The following is a 22,753-nucleotide window of genomic DNA, read 5'->3' as shown; positions in this document are numbered from 1 at the left end:
GCATGCATGGCCGAGATAATACCAACCATCGTCCCACTACGATGTCCTTGAACTGTTAATGACTCTCCATCGGGGAGAGGAATACGCACAACTTTTTCCTTACACAAAATCTCCGCTTGGTGCTTAGACAACCAATCCATGCCTACCACTATGTCAAAACTACCGAGCGTAACGGGAAGAAGATCGATGTCAAATACCTAACCCACGAGATCTAGTTTACACCCGAAAAGAACATTCGAAGCTTCTATCGTCTTACCATCTGCTAGTTCTACTACTTGCTTAACTTCTAAGGGTGTTGGGGTTATCCCTAATCGTTGACTAAATTCTAGGGACACATAACTCCAATCGGCACCGGAATCAAATAATACAGAAGCAATACGATTGTTTACAGGAAACGTACCAGTTACAACGTTGCCGTCATTCCTGGCATCCCCTGCTCCAAGCTGGAACACTCTGCCTCGAGCACGATTTCCCCCATTGTTGCCATTGTTGTTATTGTTGTTCCTAGCATTGTTGTTATTCGGGCGGTCGATGTTGTTGTTAGCGTTTTGATTCAACTGAGGACAATCCCGCTTAAAATGACCCTCATCCCCACACTGATAGCATCCCTTCCTGAAACCCTGGTTCTGCTGGGGCAGTTGTCCCTGTTGTCTCTGGTTCTGCTGGTTCTGTTGCTGCTGGTGTTTGGGCTGTGGAGCCCTACAATCCCTGGCCTCATGGCCTGCTTTGCCACACCTGTTACACATCCGACCACACGGTCCGAAATGATGATAGCCACACTTGTTACACTGTGGCTTCCTCCCCGCATACTGACCCTGACTTTGGCTACCCCCTTGGCCTTGATTGACAGAAGACGACTAGCTGATGCTGCGGTTGTTGTTATTATCTGGTCTTTTCTGTGTCTGACTCGCGCTAGAGGCTTTATCATAGTCACTCCACTTCCTTTTGTTATCATTAGCGGACGCAGTGGCAGTGGGTGCAGCAGCTGTAGTGGTTGAAACACGCGGTGGTAACGAGTTACTCTCTACCTCTTGATCCACAATCTTGTGGGTCAAACGAACAATCTGTGTCAAATCATTGAGATGGGCTGCAGTGACCAAACTCTTCACACGCGGAGGCAGCCCCTTGATGAATAACTCAATCCTCCGGGACATAGGCCGGGACAAGTTCGGGCACATGTCGGCCAATTCATACGATCGCTTCACATATGCTTCGACTTCAGATCCAACCATCTTCAAGTCATAGTACTCGTTTTCCAACTTCTGGACCTCATCCTGAGGACAATACTCCTCCCTGATCAGTTCTTTAAAGTCATCCCAAGTTGTGGCATTCGCTGCCTCGATGCCCAACAACTGCACCTGGGCATTCCACCACGTTAGGGCACCATCCGCCAAGGTACCCGCAGCATATTTCACCCTGTCCCCAGCGGGACAGTTACAAATAGCAAACACGGACTCTGCTTTCTCGAACCATCTCAAGAGTCCCACAGCCCCTTCAGTTCCGGTGAAGGTCTGTGGCTTACAGTCCATGAACATTTTGAATGTACAAGCAGGTTGGTTGGGTTGGGGTTGCGCGTGCTGACCTAAATGACGAAAGGAAACACATTATAGGGGTGAAAGGACGTGTACGCGGTATAAGAGTAAAGAGTACTTGGTACATTCCGTACCAGCTTGATAGGCTGCTAAGGCCTCAGCCACATGGGTATTGATTAAGTCAGTCAACTCAGCCTGAGTCATGTTGATGTTGCCACGTCCGTGTCCTCGTCCACTCATGATTCTATTTATAGAGATGAACCGATTCAGGAAATCGAAACGAGATGGAAATCAAGTATCGTGTCGATATCTATGTACTACAAGTTCACACATAATAAGGCATAACCCTTCTCACGCTCGATAAGCCTCACTGGGACTTGCATGCACCCCACGTTTTTATTAAGTGTGCACCCATAATAATAAGGCGATTTGCATGTTCATCTCAGAGCCTCTTAGCTTGCGCTCGAAGTTTCCCCCGTTCAATCTACACACAAGTGGTATTACAAGGCTACGATTCATATGATTCAAAGAGTAGTGTCACACTATCAAGTCACTATAGTATCTAACATTTCATTCCATGCTAGTTGTGAGTGTGTGATTGCTAAACAAGTGATGCACAAAGTAAGAGAGACGAACCTTGCAATCTGGAGCTGAGTGTCATGATCGATTTTCGAAGGTGTTCGGTTATAGTCTGGTTTTACAAAAACGTTTTAAAACCTAGTTAACTATAACCAGTGGCTCTGATACCAAACTGTAACACCCCCAAAAATATCACAAGTGGAAGCACCGCGGGAGGTGCGACACATCAGAGTTCGAGCCACCAATCACATTGAACCACACAAGTATTTAAAAAAACATAACATTAATTAACCAAGCAAGTCCAATTCCAACGTTAAATCCAAAAGATATGTTTAGCGGAAGCATAAGTGAAATAATATCTAATTGTTTAAAGTTTCAAAACCACCAAGTCAACTGTTTAATCAAAAGCCACGATCCATGACCACTCAAGCACTCCCAGATAGCAAGTCCATGTCTCCAACCCTAACGACCTGCAAGCATGCAGACAAGTGTGTCAGACGATGTATGTTAAGCCGATTCAACGTTGTGATACGATGTTACTTATAACATGCTAGATACCCTAGGGAGTGTGCCCATATGTATCCGGGGAGTGTGCCCCTTAATAACCTGGAAGTGTGTCCAGTCCCCAATGCCCCTAACCAAGCACTGGTAACGATGCCCAGATAATTAGTTCACGCCCGTCCTTACGGCCCGGTGTGAGGTGTCAAACCTAATAGCGCTATCAACTAATTACCCCATTGCCCTACAGGCAATCAAATAATGATAGATTCCATGTTCAATAACCAAAAAACCCGATTTAACTGTTTACCCAAGTTTCCCTTCCAAATGTTTACTAGTTGTCCCAAGCCACCGGGACGCATGCTTGAGAAATGCAATGAACTCACCTGGGGTTGCTCGGTATGATACACAACAGTTCAATTAAGCTACAAAGTGATCAACCATGTCCTATCACAGTTATCATACCAATCAGATTCGTATGCTAGTATTGCACGTATGTTCCACACATATAGTAACAAGTTGTGTACAAGCATTGATTATCATGTTCACGTATAAGCATGGCAGTTCTACAGTAACTTCACATAAGTAAAGTCCAAATACGCGGCCCAATCAATTGGGCTGGTAACAGTGGGCCAGTCCAATAACAGGGTGTGCATGTTCTCGGTCTCGAGTCGAGACTAGCAATCTCGAGTCGAGACTAGTCGGTCTCGGGTTATATTGATTTCGAAGTCTCGAGTCGCAACAGGGAGTTCTCGAGTTGTCATGTTCTAGTCGAGACTACACGGTCTCGAGTCGTAATCGGACCCGCAACCGTGGTTTCGGTTCATGCTGTTTTGTGTTGCTAATGTGGTCTCGAGTCGAGACTAGAAGTTCTCGATTCGAAACCTCTTGTCGAGACAAGGTGTGTAACTGACTTCCTGATTTGTAGTCCATGATTTCCGTAACAAGTTGTAAACAGATTTGGCAGTTTCAAATCAAATCAATTAACAGTTTTTGCTATAATCCAAATGAATCAAACAACAGTTTTTATCCAGAATCATGCATGTTCATATCGTTATCAAGAACCAATAATCCCGAAATCAAACAAACATTCATTCAGACCATTAACATCTAACTCATGGTTATCAATCTATCATGCAATCGTTAATAACATCAGCAGACTAATCACCCTATCGAAACCGTGCATATCATACACATACAATCGGTTATATTTATTCCTTCGGTACTAATCATGCAATCCCATTAATAATCATATCAACACATAATCATTCATACCAACACATAATCATTCATATCCACATGTAAGCCAGCTAACAATGAAAACACTAACCGGTTGGTAGAATAGTTTCGAAGGAACAAGAGCTTCGAGAGAGAGGAGTGTTCGGCTGCCTATAGTTTCGATCGAGAGAGATTGTGTGTGTTCCTTGTTGCACAAATGAGAAGCCAAACCCTAAAGGTGTATGCTTGTAACCGTATAAGAAGGGAGTGGGCCGAATCCCTGCTTGGGCCGCCCCAGGGTCTCGAGTCCAACAACATGGACCGAATGGGTTGCGTAGGCAAGTGGGTTGTGTACTCGGGTTATGTAACATATAAACATTCATGCACATTTTCACACAAAACTCGGATAACATGTTATTCAAATAAAATTCACATAATCACGTAACGTTACACAAGGACAGGTTCGAAATACGAGTTGTCATAATGAAGCAGTCCATAAGCAATGCAATCAGGGGAGCTATTCCTGATTCTGAAGATGCTAAAACCGACTTGGAACATGTGGAGGTGCAGTTTAAAGGGACGTCTAAAGCACACGCTAGTACCCTTATCCTCATGCTGGTGACAACTAAGTATGATGGGGGGAGCGGCATTCGCGAGCACATCATGATGATGAATGACATGGCCAATAAGCTGAAGGGGCTGGAAATGGAGATCAGGGGAGCTATTCATTTTATCATCACTTCGCTTCCTTCGTCCTTTGAAGCATTCAAGATCAATTACAACACTCAGAAGGACAAATGGATGATGAGTGAGCTGGTCGCTATGTGCGTACAGGAGGAATAGCGTATGAGGATGGATCGTACTACCGATGTTGCTAACTTCACCACCTCCAACTCTAAGAAGAGGAAGAACAATCATCAGAGGAAGGATGCTTCAAAAGTCCAAAGGCCTAATCCTAATACAAGTGCACCTTCCAGCTCTAAGAACTCCTTAGGTAGTATCCGCTGCAAGTTCTGTAAAAAGACAGGACATATGCAGAAGGAATGCCCTGACTTTAAGGAATGGCTGGCTAAGAAAGGTAACGTTTATTTTATGATACTTGAGTCCTATAATTTAAGTGTTCCTGCTAATTCTTGGTGGTTTGATTCTGGTTCTATGGTTCATGTTATCAATTCAACTCAGGGATTCCTTTCAATCCGGAAGCTGGAAAGAAACCAAAGAACGCTTAAGGTTGGGGATGATCGAGAATTAGAAGTGAAGGCTATTGGAACATTACAATTAGTTATGAAAACTTGTTTATGTATTAAACTTTATGATACCTTATATGTTCCTGAGGTAACTCGAAACCTTGTATCAGGACCAAAGTTAGACATGGACGGTTTTATTGTTTCCGATGGTCATCGCAAACTCTCTATCCTCTATGATTCTGTTCTTTATGGTACTGGTATTCTAGATGGTGGTCTCTATAGATTAGAACTAGATGATGGCTTTTCCAAATCTTTGTTGTCATATAACATTAATGAATCACTCACAAAGATGAAAGAGAAACGAGACTTAGAGACTTCGTCCATGTTGTGGCATCAACGTTTAGGCCACATCTCAAAAGAACGATTAAATCGTCTCATAAAGGATGAAGTCTTACCTCCTCTCGATTTCTCTGATTTTGGAACATGTGTCAAATGTCTTAAAGGTAAAATGACATTAGCGAATAAGAAAGGTGCCACTAGGAGCTCTAATTTATTAGAACTCATTCATACTGACATTAGTGGTCCCTACCAAATCGCTGGCATAACAGGACATACTTTATTTATCATCTTCATTAATGATTATTCTCGTTACATGTACTTGTATCTTATTAAGGAAAAATCTGAATCTCTAACAACTTTTAAAGATTATAAGGCTGAAGTTGAAAAGCAATTAGATCGTCAGATTAAAGTTGTGAGATCAGATAGAGGCGGTGAATATTATGGAAGACATACTGATGTGGGTCAAGCTCCTAGTCCATTTTATGAGTTTTGTAAGGGCCAGGGGATTGTGAATCAATACACCATGCCTGGTACACCTCAGCGGAATGGTGTCACTGAAAGAAGAAATCGTACCCTTATGAATATGGTGCGCAGTATGTTAGCCAACACTAATTTACCATTATTCCTCTGGACTGAAGCGTTAAAAGCAGATGTTCATATACTCAATAGAGTTCCTTCTAAGTCTGTCCCTAAAACTCCTTATGAAGTTTGGACAGGAAGGAAACCGGGTCTTAGATATATGAAAGTATGGGGCTGCATTGCTGAAGCAAAACTTTACAATCCTTCCCTAAGGAAACTTGACCCTAAAACAGTTACCTGTTTCTTTATCGGGTATCCTGATAATTCAAAGGGTTATCGTTTCTATTGTCCTTCCCATGTCACCCGTATTGTTGAAACCAAGCGTGCTGCGTTCCTGGAGGATTTCAAGGTCAGTGGGAGCACTACCAACCCTTACGAAGAATTGCAAGAAGTACAAGACGCGGGGGGAGAGACTCGTCGCTTACCATTACTCCGATTACTCCTCTTGTACCCACTGCAACTACTGTACCTGAAGCTACTCCACCAACTCCAAATTCACCTCCACAATCAGAACCCATTATACCTCATGACGAAGGCACATCAAACGCTCAAAACCAAGACAACGCTGAACCCGGTAATCCACTCAGGAGGTCATCTAGGCAAAGAAGGCCTACTAATTGGGATGATTATGTTACCTACCTGACTGAAATGGATACCGGAAAGCTCATTGATCCTATCTCTTACAATGAAGCCATTAGGAGTGATCAGTCTTCTAAATGGAATAAAGCAATGATTGATGAGGTTGAATCCATGAAGAAAAATGACATTTGGGATTTGGTAGAATTACCCAACGGTGTCAAACCCGTATGATGCAAATGGGTGTTCAATACAAAACTGGATCCGACTACAAAGCGAGATTGGTTGCAAATGGCTACACTCAGAAATAGGGAATTGATTATCAAGAGACGTTTTCACCTATCTCTCGTAAAGATTCATTAAGGATCGTCATGGCCCTAGTAGCTCATTTTGATTTGGAGTTACATCAAATGGACGTTAAAACCGCTTTCCTTAACGGAGACTTGGACGAAGATGTTTACATGAAACAACCTGAAGGCTTTAACCTGAAGGTCAGGAGCATCTAGTCTGTAAGTTGAAGAAATCCATTTACGGGTTAAAACAAGCATCACGTCAGTGGTACCTCAAGTTTGATGAAGTCATGAAGAAGCAAGGTTTTATGAAGAATCAAGTGGATCAATGCACCTACCTCAAGATGAGTGGGAGCCACTTTTCTATACTTGTCCTTTACGTAGATGATATTCTATTGGCAAGTAATAGTTTAGACATGTTGCATGAGTTGAAGCGGTTACTCTCGCATAACTTCGACATGAAGGATCTCGGAGATGCTTCTTACGTCATTGGCATCGAAATTCACCAAGATTGACACAAAGGGATCTTAGGATTGTCCCAAAGGGCTTACATAGATCGTGTCCTTACACGTTACAACATGCAACAGTGCAAACCCTTCACCGGTATAATGGCATATAGACAAATAAAGTTACAAATCAAACAAAGGGCGTATGCATATTTTGATCTTGACGATTAGGTTTTAAATTAAGGCTATAGTATGATTAATGGGGGTCCTGAGTCGCATAATGATTCAACGGTTGTATTTCTCTGCTATAATACTTGTTTAAGGTTAAAATGAGTGTTAACTCCTGATCAGGCTTATCTAATACTCATAGTAAATGATTACTCGACTAAGTGGGAGAATGTAAGATTAAATATATTATGTATTAATATTTAATCTATAGCCATTATAATCATTTACATAATATAGATCAAAATATATAATAACCTATTAAGTAATTAGTTGGTAATTGCTGATGGACCGTATTACCCTTATTAACTAATTAGGTTTCCTCCTGGGTGCTTATATAAGGAGACTTATGTGGAGGTTAAGGGGTTAGACAGTTACACCATTAGACATACCCCATAAGTATAACATCACATTCAACCTCCATCTCCATAACGGATTCCCTTGTCGGTTTTCATTATCACCATCATCAGTCAGCACCCTAAGGAGGAACCAGATCACACTGACAACTATGTCGAACTCGATGGCATCATCTATCACTGCACTGTCTACTGTAACAGATATGTTTTCATGTTTTCCATTATGATTAAACAGAACTGATCCAACAATTACCGTTTACGCTTTTAAGTTATTATTATGAGATAACAAATGGTTAGTATTTTATATACCCCTTTACAGGGGATATTCTGTTACTGATCCATCACAAACGTTAAGAGAAATATTTTGATTCAAATTAGTTAATGTTTCATGACTAAAACATAATGGGATGGAACATTGTTAGAGGATGAAAGAAATGATGTTTGGTTGATAATGGAATAGAATCATCTAATAACTCATCCATTTCATTCCCTCTAAAATACCACAAATTCATTCCATCTACCCAGTGACGGAACTAGCCCATTAAATTAGGGGTATCCCAAAAAATGGGCCATATCAACATATACATGTGCCTGTTTTATTATTATTATAGGTATTAGGCTAAGACCATGTGTAGTGGAACACACAAATAATCTCCGCACTCTTGGACGTTTTGCGCCATGTGCCAGTCCAGTCAGCAATGGGGCATTATGGGGTGTTTTTCTAAAATGGGTGTAGCGGGGATGTGGGCATTGTGAGAAATTATGTTAAAAGGGGGTATAATAGAATTAAACAAAAAATCCATTAAAAGGGGTATTGGCCAAATAAAAACAAGAAAAGCTGCCATTGGCAAAAGAAAATAGTGGGGGGGGGTGGAAAAAAAGGACACTTCTTGGATTTTTTTTTGGAAAAAACGCCCAAGGGGGTGGTTTGGGGGCGTGGGGGCGTATTTTTTGGGAAAAACGCCAAAAAACCCCACTATGGGTGGTCTAATGGGCTAGCTTAATAGGCTATTAATAATTATGTTTGAGCTTGTAAAAAGAACTGGATTTACACTTTATACTGCCTATTTGTATGGTTAGGGATATCCTCATATTTTTTAGAGGTATCCTATGTATAAAAACGAAAAAAATAACACTGCGAATACGGGGTTGAGCCGTAGCCCGTGCTAAGGCTGCTTATATACTGGTTCCGCCCCTACATCTACCCCTTGTTTTTTTTCCATTTGAATTCTCTCTTTCACTCTACATTAACTCCACCACCCTCCTACCACCACCACCGCCACCACCTAGCATCACCACCAACCAACCCCCCCCCCCCCCCCCCCGCTATTGCTAACCACCACCATCGCCCGCCGCCCACTACTACCACCCACCATCACATTGTCGCCGCCTACCACTGCCACCTCAACCCACCGCCATCCATGATCCCTGCCACCCCCCGCCATCCAGGATCTCCGCCAACCACCACGACCACCCTGCCACCCACTACCATCACCACTTCCACTTATCATTAATTAAATTTTGTTCCTTTGTCTTTTCTTGCCCATTAAAAAACACAAAGCAACAATTCATTTCATTCTGTCAAGAAACATGTATCAAGAATGATTATACCCAAACAGATGATTTTATTAAACCTGATAAAAATCACAGGAAGAACAAAGAACAGAACTATAATCTCTCCGCACCTCACTCACTTGTATATTATCGACACAATAATCTACATACACTTACAATATTACGATCTAACAATTTGACACAAGATCTCAACACGAGATCATCAAATAAAGATCAATAAAGCGTAACCCCTGGACAGATGATTCTAGAGAGAGAGACCCTGATGTAATCGCTGAATGACTTTTTTACTTCCCTTTATTCAGAAAGCAATAGATGGTTATACGATGTCTGAAGCCCATAAGCCCATACGACTCCTAAAGCAGCAGCCCAATATGAACTGTAACAGCCCAGCACACCTTAGTAGCCCAGTCCAGTTCCAGTTGTTCAGCAGCACATGTAACATAAAATAAAACAAGTTAAGTTATAAAATATTAAACTAAGAATTAGGTACATTTTAACACCCCCTAGTTTAATATTTAAATGGATCAAACATGTTAATACCTTCACAAAGGCGACTATGCTGCTGTATTAACAATCCTTTTGTAAACAAGTCTACTAATTGATCTTTAGAATCAATTCCCAAGGTTTTTAACACATTCATCGAAATCAATTTTCTTAAAAAGAACAAATCAAGCTCAAAATGCTTAGTCCTGTCATGGAAGACAGGATTAGCAGCTATTGACAATGCTGTTATATTGTCACAAAATATGTTGATTGGCAACTTAACTTTAACCCAAGTTCCAACAACATATTTTTTAACCACACTAACTCGCAAGGCGCATCACACATGGACCTATACTCAGCCTCTATCAAGGACCAAGATACTGTAGATTGCTTCTTACTTTTCCAAGAGACCAAAGAATTCCCTAGAAACACACAAAATCCAGTAATGGACTTTCTTATTTCTAGACACTTTGCCTAGTCCGAATCAGCATATGCCACCAGATTAAAGTCAGTTCCTTTAGATAACAAAACACCTTTACCAGGAGACTATTTAGGGTGTCTTAACATTTTGGCCCATTACTTTGCGTCCGCCAATCACCAATAGGAGCACAGACAGTTGTTCGGGGACGTGTACGTCACCGTGATTGGCCATTCATTAAGACATTTACCGGAGGGTGACTCGCACTTACTACTACCGATAGAGCCGACAAGGTTGGGGCTTAACAGGTGTGGGGGATGAAACTTCTTAAGAGGTTCCCCATCCTTGGCGAGCGGATTCGGATTCAGATTCGAAGTCGGGGCCATAGACCTGTTTTGGGCCGCTTGTAAATTGTTTTGTGTATACTATATTTCGTTGTAGTTTATCTTTTGTTATAGATGTACAAACTAATCTTATATATGTCATATTCAGTTCCATTCCATTTATTCTGTTGCATGATGTTTGTTTGTATTACATCGATACGTCATAATAAATTGTTAAAACCTTAACATTGAAACAATAATACAGAAATTGTATAATGTTTGAATGGATATAATGTTGAAAACGACATAGTATTTAAACGATAAGCGACATAATATTTTATACACTGTATGACATAATATATTTAAACAACACAAAAAAATCTTTTAAAAATTTCTCTTCAAAAAAATTAAAAACGACTAATTATCACCATCAAAACACCCAGTTCTTCAAAAAAAAAAAAAAATCACTCACATCCTAGACGCCTCGTACAACCCTCTACGAGATGTCTAGGGCACAAAAGCGTGCAAATAGCCACATAGGGTGTCCGAATAGTTTGAGACTATAGTAAATATTAAAAAGCATGATGACTCTGAAAAATCTAAAGTAGACCAATCATTTAAAACTACCGTTCACAAAACTTGCTAAATGTAATACAATTAATTAATTTTAAGTAAAGACGTAAAGTTTTTATCGATTTAACGATATAACTCCAATAGCCACATAAAGTGTGACATAAATTGTACCTACTTCTTATCTGATTCTCGTAGTTCTCTACTAAAACTTGATTTCATAGCGGACGGCATGACAATTAACTATATATCAATCTTTGTGCCATATTCAAATTTTCATACATAAAAGAACAAAAAATCAGTTATTTATAAATGGCGTATATAGTAATTGGGATAGTTAGGACTTAGGATCAGAAAGGCACTTGTGATGACCTACACATTGAGATACAATTAAACCAATACTTTCCACGTTTTCTTACTTTGATCGAAGGACTGTTAAAGATTCCCACCATCTTTTCAAGTTGTACAAGACAACAAAAGACCACATAAAAGATGAATATCATCATTACCTTTTAGGGTTATTCAACTCTCCCAACCGTTAAAGACCGTAAAAAGAAGACGAAGGGTCATATAAACCATGCAAAAAACAGTGACGTTCTCATGTTAAAACAGCATTAATTTAGAAAATATTTTGGATGATTGAACTATACTTCAACTTTTCCAAAAGCAATTTCAAGATTTCCTGACATTATGTATTGCAGTTAAAAGTTTTAGAATTAGAAAAATCCTAATAAAGTAATTAAGATTGTCTTCAATGGGAGGTTCTTGGGATGCCCTGATCCCATGTTGAAGAGTGGAGGATGTGGCAACAAATGTATAGGTGAGAGGAGTGGCCCTCGTCAAGGCAGAATCAGGTCAACAAAATTTGTTAAATTTTCATATAGAAAATCTTATATATATCAGAAAAACATGAGTGTGACCTCTAGTTGTAATTAGTAGAAAAGAAAACCTTATAATGACCATCTAGTAAAAAAGTTATAGGTTTGCCTATGCCGCACGTCACAAAGGGTGCTATCAGTAAGGTCTATGAGAGGCGGGTAGACTCGGCATGCATGGGTGTTCATAAGCCTCCGTTGGAGATGGTGTTTGTCACAGTATTATCTTCACTCTAGATCATGCAATCCACATTATTTCATGCATGTAATACAATATGGTGAAAAAAAAAAAAAAAAAGATTCAAGATTTCTTAAAATCATACACATACTTGTTAAAATACCAAAATACAATTTATTCAATATACATGTATAAAATATGTTATTTTTTCTAGAGAACAATAATGTGCCTCTATCTACATATTTGTGGTCTTTATCTTGTCTAGCTAAATTTATCACTGCTTAAGCAAACTTGTCATAGCAAAATTAACAAAAAAAGAAACCATCTTTTCATAACTATATTCAAATTCCATTCCATTCAACCACCTTCCCAAAAATGATCTAAGAGTACCAATTCATGTCCGGCAAATGATACGGTTGCCGGAAAATGCTTTCTCCGGGAGTCACCACCATTGTTTGCTGTTCCAGTTGTGGTATCCCAGTCAAAAAACTCCCCATTGTCCCATTATTTTCCTCCGTTGGTTGCGTATCCATCGGGCTCCTGTCGGTGTTACTGTCTGTTAGAAACAGACCTGATGAGGTTGATTGTTTCATTGGAAAGAGACTAGAGGTGGACACAATGGGGTTGTGTCGGTGGTTGTTATCGTCGAATCGGGCACTGGATTGAGAATTTAACATGTTGTTAAACAAGATAGTGTTGTGCACTTGATTCTCAAGCAATGCATTGTACCCTGTGCACCCTGTGGTAGGTTTCATAAGTTCCTGGTGGTTGTATGACCTATATGTTGGTGGTGGAGATGATAATATCCCACCGGTCATGGTGAGATCACTACCGCCACCACCGTCAACTTCCACCGCTCTCTGCATGTTACTCTTCTTGTAGATCCGGCATAACACCCAATCATCTAACTGCAAATTAAGCACGTAATTAATCACAAGCAAAAAACCACAAATGTTTTTTTTTAAATATACATAAAAGATATATACACAATATTACATCCATCTTGCAGCTCTCAACTGAAAATAAAATAAGGTCTACATATTATATATAGACACTATTTTGATGTATTTATTAATTGATTTAATTTACAAGTTTCAATTTTTTTGGGGAAACTTAAAGACTAGAATAGATCATATGATCAATTTCTTATGTTTGTTCTACAAAATTTCGGTTTTCATTTTAGGGTTTCTGGGATTCACTGTAGAAGACCTAGGAACAGGTTAATATCCGCACGAACATATATTTTCTCTCTCCTCCCCTCCCCTCACGTGTGTGTGGACTGATGGTGCTCTCTACCTCTTCTCTCCTCTCCTCTGTCTTCCACCTCAGCCCTCTTTCTCACACACGAACACAAATATCAAGAAAGATAATAACGAAGAACCGAATATGTAATTACCCTTAACGATCCTTTATTTTTCGAGGTATCGTAGGCAGGCTGTTTACAGACTGATTTACCATCAGTGAGTCGATACTCATGCATGATCCAGTTTGTCTTCACACCTTTCGGCGGTTTACCACCATAGAAAACAAGAGCTTTTTTAACACCAACTTTTTGTGTACCACCCGCAGTCCACACCGGTTTATCAGTCCCGGTAGCCTTCCAGTAACCAGACGTTGCCGTCCTGTTAGGCCGAGCCCCGTTCGGATACTTTCTGTCCCTATGACTGAAAAAATACCACTCGTGTTCACCAAACGCTGCCTTAGCTATACACAAAATTAAATGAAACAACAATCAGAAAACACATAATATTTAAACAGAGATCTATGAAAGATATTATATGCTACATAGATATGTATACAGTATATTTTCATCCAGGGTTTCTGTGAGCCGTCTCAGGTTTGCCTTCATCTGACCGTCTCCACAAGAGACCCTGCTTTAAGTGAGATTTTTCCAAATACGTTTGTTTGTATATTACCATCCAATCGGTTTTTGTAACCAAAAATATATATATGATGAAGTATTCAAAAATATTTGATCCAGGGTCTCTAGGAGCACTATCTTTATTTCTGTCCCAGAAACCTTGGTCTATAACGAGATGGTAATAACCGAAAACATAGATGGTAGTATTGTTAAATACTTATATACCTGGAAGCTCCCATGGATCGAACTTATAGAGGTCTATATCCGCGATGATGGCCACCGGAAGCGGGGCGGCGGCCTCTTTTCTCTGGAGGTAGTGAACCACCAGCTCTTCATCGGTCGGGTGAAAGCGAAACCCCGGAGGAAGCTGCGGTTGTTGTAATGAATCATCCATTCTTTTAGAATATTCCGGTCCGGTGACGACGAGTTTAGCTTCAGAACTGTCCGAAGACCATCACTGGCATGGTTAAACAATAACGGAGGAGAAAATAGAAAGCACAATAGCTATAGGTGAAGAAGTGGGAGTGTTACGGAACGTAGTATTTAACATGGTGTGAACGGGGTGTGATCGGCTGTATTACGCTATTTAATATGAGGATTAGTACGGCCAATAATATAACGCCACGTGGTTACAAAATGGTATATTGGTAATTAAGTAGTGTGGTTGTAGAGGTTGAAGGTGGGTTGTGGGCGTATAGGATAGTGATGCAGGAGGATTTTGGTGGCTGAATGACAGCAAATGAATTGTTGACGCGTGTGCAGTTGGAGGACACGTGGAAGATGAACAAAGGAGGACAAGAGTGAAGGAGTGGGGACCACTGAAGACGAGATTTTTTCTTGTGGCTGAGATATTTTAGGACGGAATTGATGCTGATGCTGTTTTAAAAAGGTTGAAAGGATAATATTTGCTAGATTTAACAAGGTAGTCATTTTTTTTTAACTCTGTTATGTAATTAATAGTTTGATAATTACCATTTAGCATACCATATTTGGTGTAAGATCATATACAAACTACTATCTTTGTCCTTAATTAAAAAAAATGTAAGGATATTTTAGACTTTTTATACCTTTTTGTGTATAACTAATTAAAAACAATAATTAAATTATCTCTAAATTCATGCAAAATTAATTCAAATCATAGTCTTTTAATTTATTCTGCATCATCGAATCAGCCCAGTAATCAACATCATCATCAGCATCGTAATCAGCACATCGTCAACATCAGCACCGTAACACCACCGTCAGCACATCAGACGGAAACACCCCACACCACCACCGTCAGCATATTCCGTAATCAGCATAACATTGTAATCAACACATTAATTAGTCCGTAATCAACACAATTTCATGTTTTTTCTTTAATTTTGTTAACAACAGATACTATTACATAACTAGCACAATTTCAGTTTTTTTAATTTTATAAATAACAAATATTGTTACATACTGGCCCAATTTCATGTTTTTGTTTTAATTTTGTAAATAGCACATACTATTATATAACTAGTAGAAAACATGTTTATTTTCAAATATACTCCCAATAACAACACAAAAGAAAAAAATAGCAACACATAAGAATTACACAACAAATTAAGAAGTTACATATAAATTTAAAATCAACACAATACATTTTTCATAGTATCACATTGAAACTACATAACTAGCATAATTATAAAACACTTTTTGTAACTTTTTTAAAAGTCACTTTTATAAATTAAAAAAACTATAGCAATATGGTACTAATATTAAATATAAAAAAATACTTGATTTTATGGTATATTTTTTTTTCAAAAATAATGAAGTATATGAAAGTTTTTTTAGTTTAAAAAACTTGGTAGAATTAGTATTTAATGGGAAATGACTAAAATACTCCTAATTTGATAGTACTATGTAACGCCCGTCTAATTACTACTTGAATTTAATAATAATCATACAATTTTATATAAAAGACGTCCAAATATAACATAAGTTCCATTGATAAAGTTCATAGGTAGCAAAACTTTAGTCAACTAACGACTAATTCAAACATTCATAAGTTGTTTAGCAAAATGTTTACATTCCAAAAACATTGTCTATCAAAGTTAAGATGTCGCGGAAGCTCAAAAGTGAGTGTTCGGTTCTTCAACAACTTGCTTGACCGCCATCCGTAAGATTCCCATCATCACCTAAGGTCAAAACCATCCAAAATGTTAGTTTTGACAATGAATTTAGTCGTACAATCAAGTTCTAGGATCAAAACATGAAAAACAAAATAAATTTTCAAAAGTTATCCTGCCGTGTGTCGCGGCAGGTTCCCGTAATTCCGTCGCGTACTGCGGCAGCTGCCGCGTATCGCGAAAGGATCAAAAGATCTTGTCGTGTGGCGCGGGGGAGGGGGGGACAGTTTTCCAGCAGGTTCAGTTCGTCCTGCATTTGCTGCCAGTTCCGAAAAATTCAGATTTTTGACTTAAAATGACCATAACTTTCCGCTCGGTTGTCCGTTTTAGGTGATTCTTTTTCCTATACGTCTGTAAATTCATTACAGGCGTGTCTATCATATTTGTTATACCGAAAATTGGATTTACGGGCTGAATGAATAAAAGTCACTTATGCATTATTCGACCCGTTCAAGTAACACTCATTTTACTACCCTTTTTAATAGTAAACATAGGCGTTTTTTACCCAACTTCCGGGGCTCATTATCACCAGCATCTTATTACCAATCTCAGGGTTTCATGCTCGTAAGGTCGTAATTGCCTATGCCAACCATTAATAACTATAATCATATTATTTCATCATTAATCGACCCGTTTGGCTCATCTACGGAATCCTCCATTATGATGACTACCAAACGACTCTTAACCAATTATTAACCTATTATTTTAGTTAACGGACATTGTCATTCAATCAACACAACTTATTTTACTACGCAAATAAATATGCTCTAGTTATCAAATAACTTAATGTAACGAATCAAGTTACATACCTTCAAAGCGCGCCCTTCAAATGTAAGTCACCACCGGCTTGTCCATTTGACGCTCCGGTAATCATATGTCGTATAACTTGTCAAAACATTACAATTATGTGTTTCAACTTTAATTTTCAGTTTTGAACCTTCTTGAGGCATTTGTACGAACACTTTAAGGGCAAAAATTATACATGATTACATAGCAAGCCCCTAGCTTATCATTTAGCCCGAATTTCACATCAATCAAACCATTTTACATAATTGTTAGCTTCTATAATTCTGAAATCACTTCACAATTGTCCAATTACACTAGAACAACATCAAATTTTCTAGTGTTTATCAAATTCTACATAACCCATTAACCACTTACAAGGGTGTTCATGGATTTTACTAAAATTACATATGATTTCAACATGTACTTGTCTTGGGTTTACTCCTAGACACTACAATGATCCTAATTCATCTAGATATCACACATGCATAACCAGATTTCAGATTATCTATGTTCATGAGAATTTCAAGTAGAGGATTTTTACCAAATTTCTTTTACCTTATGATCTCCTTACGATGGAGATCACAAATCCAGGCTCTAATTTCGTTTTGGGACTGATCTTCACCTTCAATTTGTGAGATTTGTGATGAACTAGGGTTTTAGGGGAGCTTGGGGTCGCCCCTGCTTCTGGTCGATCTCAACAACACACAGGCAAGTGTGTTTTGAGTTTAATTTTGTTATTTTATTAAAATAGTTTTCATTTAGACACTTTTAGTCCCTCATCTTGCATTCTTTGTTGTTTTAACTCTTAACTACTCATAAATGATCAACTAACTAGGTTAGTGCCATCCCTAGTTATTTTATTTTACTAGTTTATTAGCAACATGATTGAAATTTAAGAGTTTTGTATTTTCGGGATGTTACAAGTCTACCCCCCTTAAAAGGGTTTCGTCCCCGAAACCAAAGTACGTACCGAACAATGTAGGGTAAAGACGTCGCATTTCTTCTTTGGACTCCCACGTAGTGTCCGAACCTTTCTTATGCTCCCACTTGATCTTGACTTGATCGATTTGTTTGTTTCGCAAGTGCTTAAACTTTTGATCTAAAATCTCCAATGGCCTTACCTCATAATTCAGGCTGTCATCCACCTCGATATCATCGTAATGGATGTAAGATATTTCCTCCGCTAGACACTTCCGCAGTTGCGACACATGGAATGTTCCATGTATCCTACTCAACTCTTCCGGTAGTTCGAGGCGATAAGCCACCTTACCGACCTGTTCGATGATTCTAAATGGCCCGATAAACCTCAGGCTTAGCTTCCCCCTTTTTCTGAATCTGATAACGCCCTTCCATGGGGAAACTTTCACCATAACCATAACGCCTATCTGAAATTCAATCGCTCTTCGTCTTTTATCGGAATAAGACTTCTGTCTATCTTGGGCTGCTTTCAAATGAGCTCGCACCACTTCGATTTTCTCATTAGTGGCCTAAATTATGTCTGTATGTGCCAATTCACGCGGTCCCACTTCACCTCAACACACCGGGGTTCTACATTTTCTATCATATAGAATCTCGTAAGGTGCCATGCCGATACTCGAATGGTAACTGTTGTTATAGGAAAATTTGGCTAAAGGTAGATAAACATCCCAACTTCTACCGAAGTCGATGATACATGCCCGTAACGTATCCTCTAGTGTCTATATTGTTCTTTCACTATGTCCATCCGTCTAAGGATGGTAGACGATGCTAATGAAGTGTTTCGTTCCCATCTGTTCTTGAAAATCTCGCCAAAAATTTGAAGTAAACCGGGTATCTCTATCCGATACAATAGATACCGGTATTCCGTAACGTGCCACTATTTCGTTTGTGTATACCTCGGACATCTTTTCCGAAGTATATGTTTCGCGTATAGGAATAAAATGTGCACTCTTCGTCAATCTATCCACAATCACCCATATGGCGTCGAATCCCCGAATCGTTTTAGGTAGTTTGGTCAATAGGTCCATAGTGATATGTTCCCATTTCCAAACCGGGATCTCCAAAGGTTGTAGTTTCCCATAAGGTTTCTGGTGCTCCGCCTTGACTTGTAAGCAAGTCAAGCATTTCTCCACATATTTTATCACACCCCTCTTCATTCCGGGCCACCAATAATTCTGTTTCAGATCGTTATACATCTTGGTCGCACCCGGATGAATGGAATATCGGGATTTATGGGCCTCATCAAGTAGTAGCGCCTTCACCCCACAAGTATTTGGAACCCATATTCTTCCGGATCGAGTCTTCAACCCATTCTTTCCATCCGACAAGTCTTTCAACTGGCCGATTATTCGTTCCTTCTTCCAATTTTCCTCTTTCATTGCTTCTACTTGCGCTTCCCGGATACGTTCAAGTATACCTGAGGTCACCACAAGCTGCATCGACCTTACTCGTATTGGGACATAGTCCGCTTTTCTGCTGAGAGCATCCACCACCACATTTGCTTTTCCGGGGTGGTAGTCTATATCGCAGTCAAAATCCTTCACCATTTCTAACCATCGTCTCTGGCGCATATTTAACTCCTTTTGATCGAAGAAGTATTTTAAGCTTTTATGATCGGTGAATATGATGCACTTTACCCCATATAAGTAGTGCCTCCATATTTTTAACGCAAATACCACCGCAGCCAAGTCAAGATCGTGCGTGGGATATTTCTTCTCATGTATCTTCAATTGTCTCAAGGCATAAGCTATAACTTTGCCCCGTTGCATCAGAACACATCTGAGACCCGATAATGAGGCATCTGCGTAAACCACCATGTCCTCGACTCCGTCCGGCAACGTTAATACCGGAGCTTGAGTTAACTTCTCTTTTAGCGTTTGAAACGCCCTTTCTTGTTCAACACCCCAAATGAACCTTTTCTCCTTTCGGGTTAACTTTGTTAGTGGTGATGCAATCTTGGAGAAATCTTGAATGAATCTCCTATAGTACCCCGCAAGCCCTAAGAAGCTTCTAACTTCCGAAGGGTTCTTCGGGGATTTCCATTTCGACACGGCCTCGATTTTTTACGGATCTACTAATACTCCATCGGCACTTATGATGTAGCCGAGGAATTGCACCTCTCGTAACCAAAAGGCGCACGTAGAAAATTTCGCATACAGCCTTTCTCGTCTAAGTGTCTCTAACACCTCTCATAAATGGTGTGCATGCTCAGCTTCACTTTTCGAATACACCAAAATATCATCGATGAACACGATGACCGATTTGTCTAGCATTGGCTTGCAGACTCGGTTCATGAGGTCCATGAAAGCCACGGGTGTATTTGTCAGCCCAAATGACATCACGAGGAACTTGTAATGTCCTTATCGCGTGCGGAAAGCCGTCTTCGGCACATCTTCCTCTTTGACCTTTAATTGGTGATATCACGATCTAAGGTCAATTTTTGAAAACCAGTTCGCACCGTGTAATTGGTTGAATAGATCATCTATCCTTGGAACGGGTATCGGTTCTTTACCATGATCTTGTTAACTCCCGGTAATCGATATACATGTGCATGCTTCCGTCTTTCTTTTTCACAAACAGTACCGGTGCGCCCCAAGGAGACACACTCGGCCTTATGAATCCTTTGTCAAGCAGGTCTTGAATCTGTGACATCAACTCTTGTAATTCCGACGGCGCAAGTCGGTACGGTGCTTTAGCTACGGGTTTTGCACACGGAATCAATTCGATTCCGAACTCTACCTCCCGCTCGGGCGGCATTCCCGATAAATCGTCCGGAAATACATCTTCAAAGTCACATACCACGGGTACGTCTCCAATCTTCGGTAGTTCTTTCTCGGGCTCATTTGCGTATATCATAAATGCTTTACATCCATGCCTCATGAGCTTGTGAGCTTTCATCATCGAGCATATTATAGGATTGCCTCCCTTTTCGCCATAAATTGTAACGTGTTTTCCCTAGGAGATGTTAGCTTTATCTCCTTACGAAAACACACGACCTTTGCGTGGTGCTGAGATAGCCAATCCATCCCAACAACTACTTGAAATTCCCCCATTGACATCGGGATTAGGTCTATCAAATATTCTTCATCATCAATGCTTAATTTGCAGCCTCGACAACTATCACAAACTATAAAGCTTTTGTTTTCCCCTATTTCAACTTCAAAGGGCACAGATAATTTCGTCAATACAAATGAAGGATGTCGAATTGATCCATGCGAAATGAAGGATTTATTCGCACCCGTATCAAACAATACACGTGCAGGAATTGAGTTAATCGTGAATATACCTGAGACCACATCGGGTCTGTCTTTGCTTCAGCCGCGGTAAGTTGGAAGGATCTAGCTTTTGCCTTTGAAGCTTCTGCTGGGGGTTCTTTAATGTCTCTCCTTCCAACTAAGTCTGGGCATTCAGACTTTTTGTGACCAGGCTGATAACATTTCTAGCAAACCAAGACTTTACCCGGGCATAGAGACGCCGTGTGCCCCGTTTTACTACATATGGGGCACGGTTTGTCTTTGAACTGACACTCTCCCTTGTGCCCCTTTCCGCACACTTTACAACTTGGCGACCCGCCTTTAGTATCCACCTTCTTTCCTGATTCAGCAGTTCGAGCTTTCTTTGTAGGGCTTGGATTCACATCATGTGCCCTTCACTCGCCCCTCTCAACTTGTTTCTTCAACTCGATTTCCGGCTCCCGGGCGGTGTTGATAATCTCCGTGAGGGTTTCGTACTTTGATGGAGTCATAAACTCCCGGTATTCGGCACTCAGAATGTTGTAATAGTAGTATATCTTTTGCTCTTCAGTGGTGACTAACTCGTCACAGAATCTCAGCTTATCCATGAAGATGCCCGTGATCTTATCAATTGTTTCACCCTTTTGTCTTAGCTGGATGAATTCTTCCTTAATCCTGTTAATAACCGCTTTGGGACTATGGTGTTTAAGGAACGGCACCTTAAACTCGTCCCAAGTCATAACCCTCACCGCTTCGGCTCCTATTTCCTTCTTTTTATTGTCCCACCAATCCTTGGCTTGACCCCTCAATTGACCCATTCCGTAAGCAACAAAGTCACCTACGTCACAATGGGTCCGTTCAAACACCCCTTCGACGTCACTTATCCATTTTTGGCATATTATCGGGTCGACATCCCCATTGTAGATTGGCGGTTTACACACCATGAATTCTTTGTATGAACACCCTTTGCATTCTCCCGATTTTTCTTTTATAAGGTTGACGCTATCCTCCAACCTTTTGACTCGTTCTTCGACAAGTGACAACACCATGTTTTGAATTTTGTCTATGAACCCGGATAGACTACCTTCAATTGCCTTCCCCACTTCTTAGGCAATAATCTCTTTCATTTGTTCGGTGCTTGTCTGCACCGGATCATCGTCATTTCTTTCCGACATCTTGAAACTGAAATGTTTACTTTAAACGTTAAACATTTCATTTGTAACATAACTTTACTTGTTTCGGTTTAGCCAAGTTCCTAACTTGCTTTAACCGTTCACTTTTAGTGCACTTTCCGGGTTTGAGTGAATTAACACACTCTTCCCATGCACATCCATTCACATCTCGTTTCTTACACAAGGTATAATCTACTAAAATAATAAGTTAATTCTTACCGGACGATCGATCAAGCTTGAACCGAACACTTTGTTGACAACTTTAAGCTCTGATTACCAACTTGTAACACCCGTCTAATTACTACTTGAATTTAAAAATAATT

At 39.9% G+C, this 22,753-nt stretch overlaps 2 protein-coding genes across 2 annotated transcripts; both read right to left on the bottom strand.

Moving 5' to 3' along the window:
- Nucleotides 1–12,481: 12,481 nt before the first annotated feature.
- Nucleotides 12,482–14,642, bottom strand: LOC110898895 (NAC transcription factor 25). Its single transcript, XM_022145749.2, has 3 exons — nt 14,334–14,642; nt 13,644–13,951; nt 12,482–13,155 (listed from the first exon to the last, which is right to left on the bottom strand). The coding sequence occupies exons 1-3, from the start codon at nt 14,500–14,502 to the stop codon at nt 12,628–12,630; spliced, it is 1,005 nt and encodes a 334-aa protein (XP_022001441.1). The 5' UTR covers nt 14,503–14,642; the 3' UTR covers nt 12,482–12,627.
- A 7,032-nt stretch (nt 14,643–21,674) lies between these two features.
- Nucleotides 21,675–22,307, bottom strand: LOC110901448. Its single transcript, XM_022148276.1, has one exon. The coding sequence runs from the start codon at nt 22,305–22,307 to the stop codon at nt 21,675–21,677; it is 633 nt and encodes a 210-aa protein (XP_022003968.1).
- Nucleotides 22,308–22,753: the final 446 nt, after the last annotated feature.

The sequence above is a fragment of the Helianthus annuus genome, chromosome 13 (genome assembly GCF_002127325.2).
Source record: "Helianthus annuus cultivar XRQ/B chromosome 13, HanXRQr2.0-SUNRISE, whole genome shotgun sequence".
In the NCBI taxonomy this organism is placed as follows: domain Eukaryota; kingdom Viridiplantae; phylum Streptophyta; class Magnoliopsida; order Asterales; family Asteraceae; genus Helianthus; species Helianthus annuus.
This window is presented reverse-complemented; position numbering and strand designations above follow the sequence as displayed.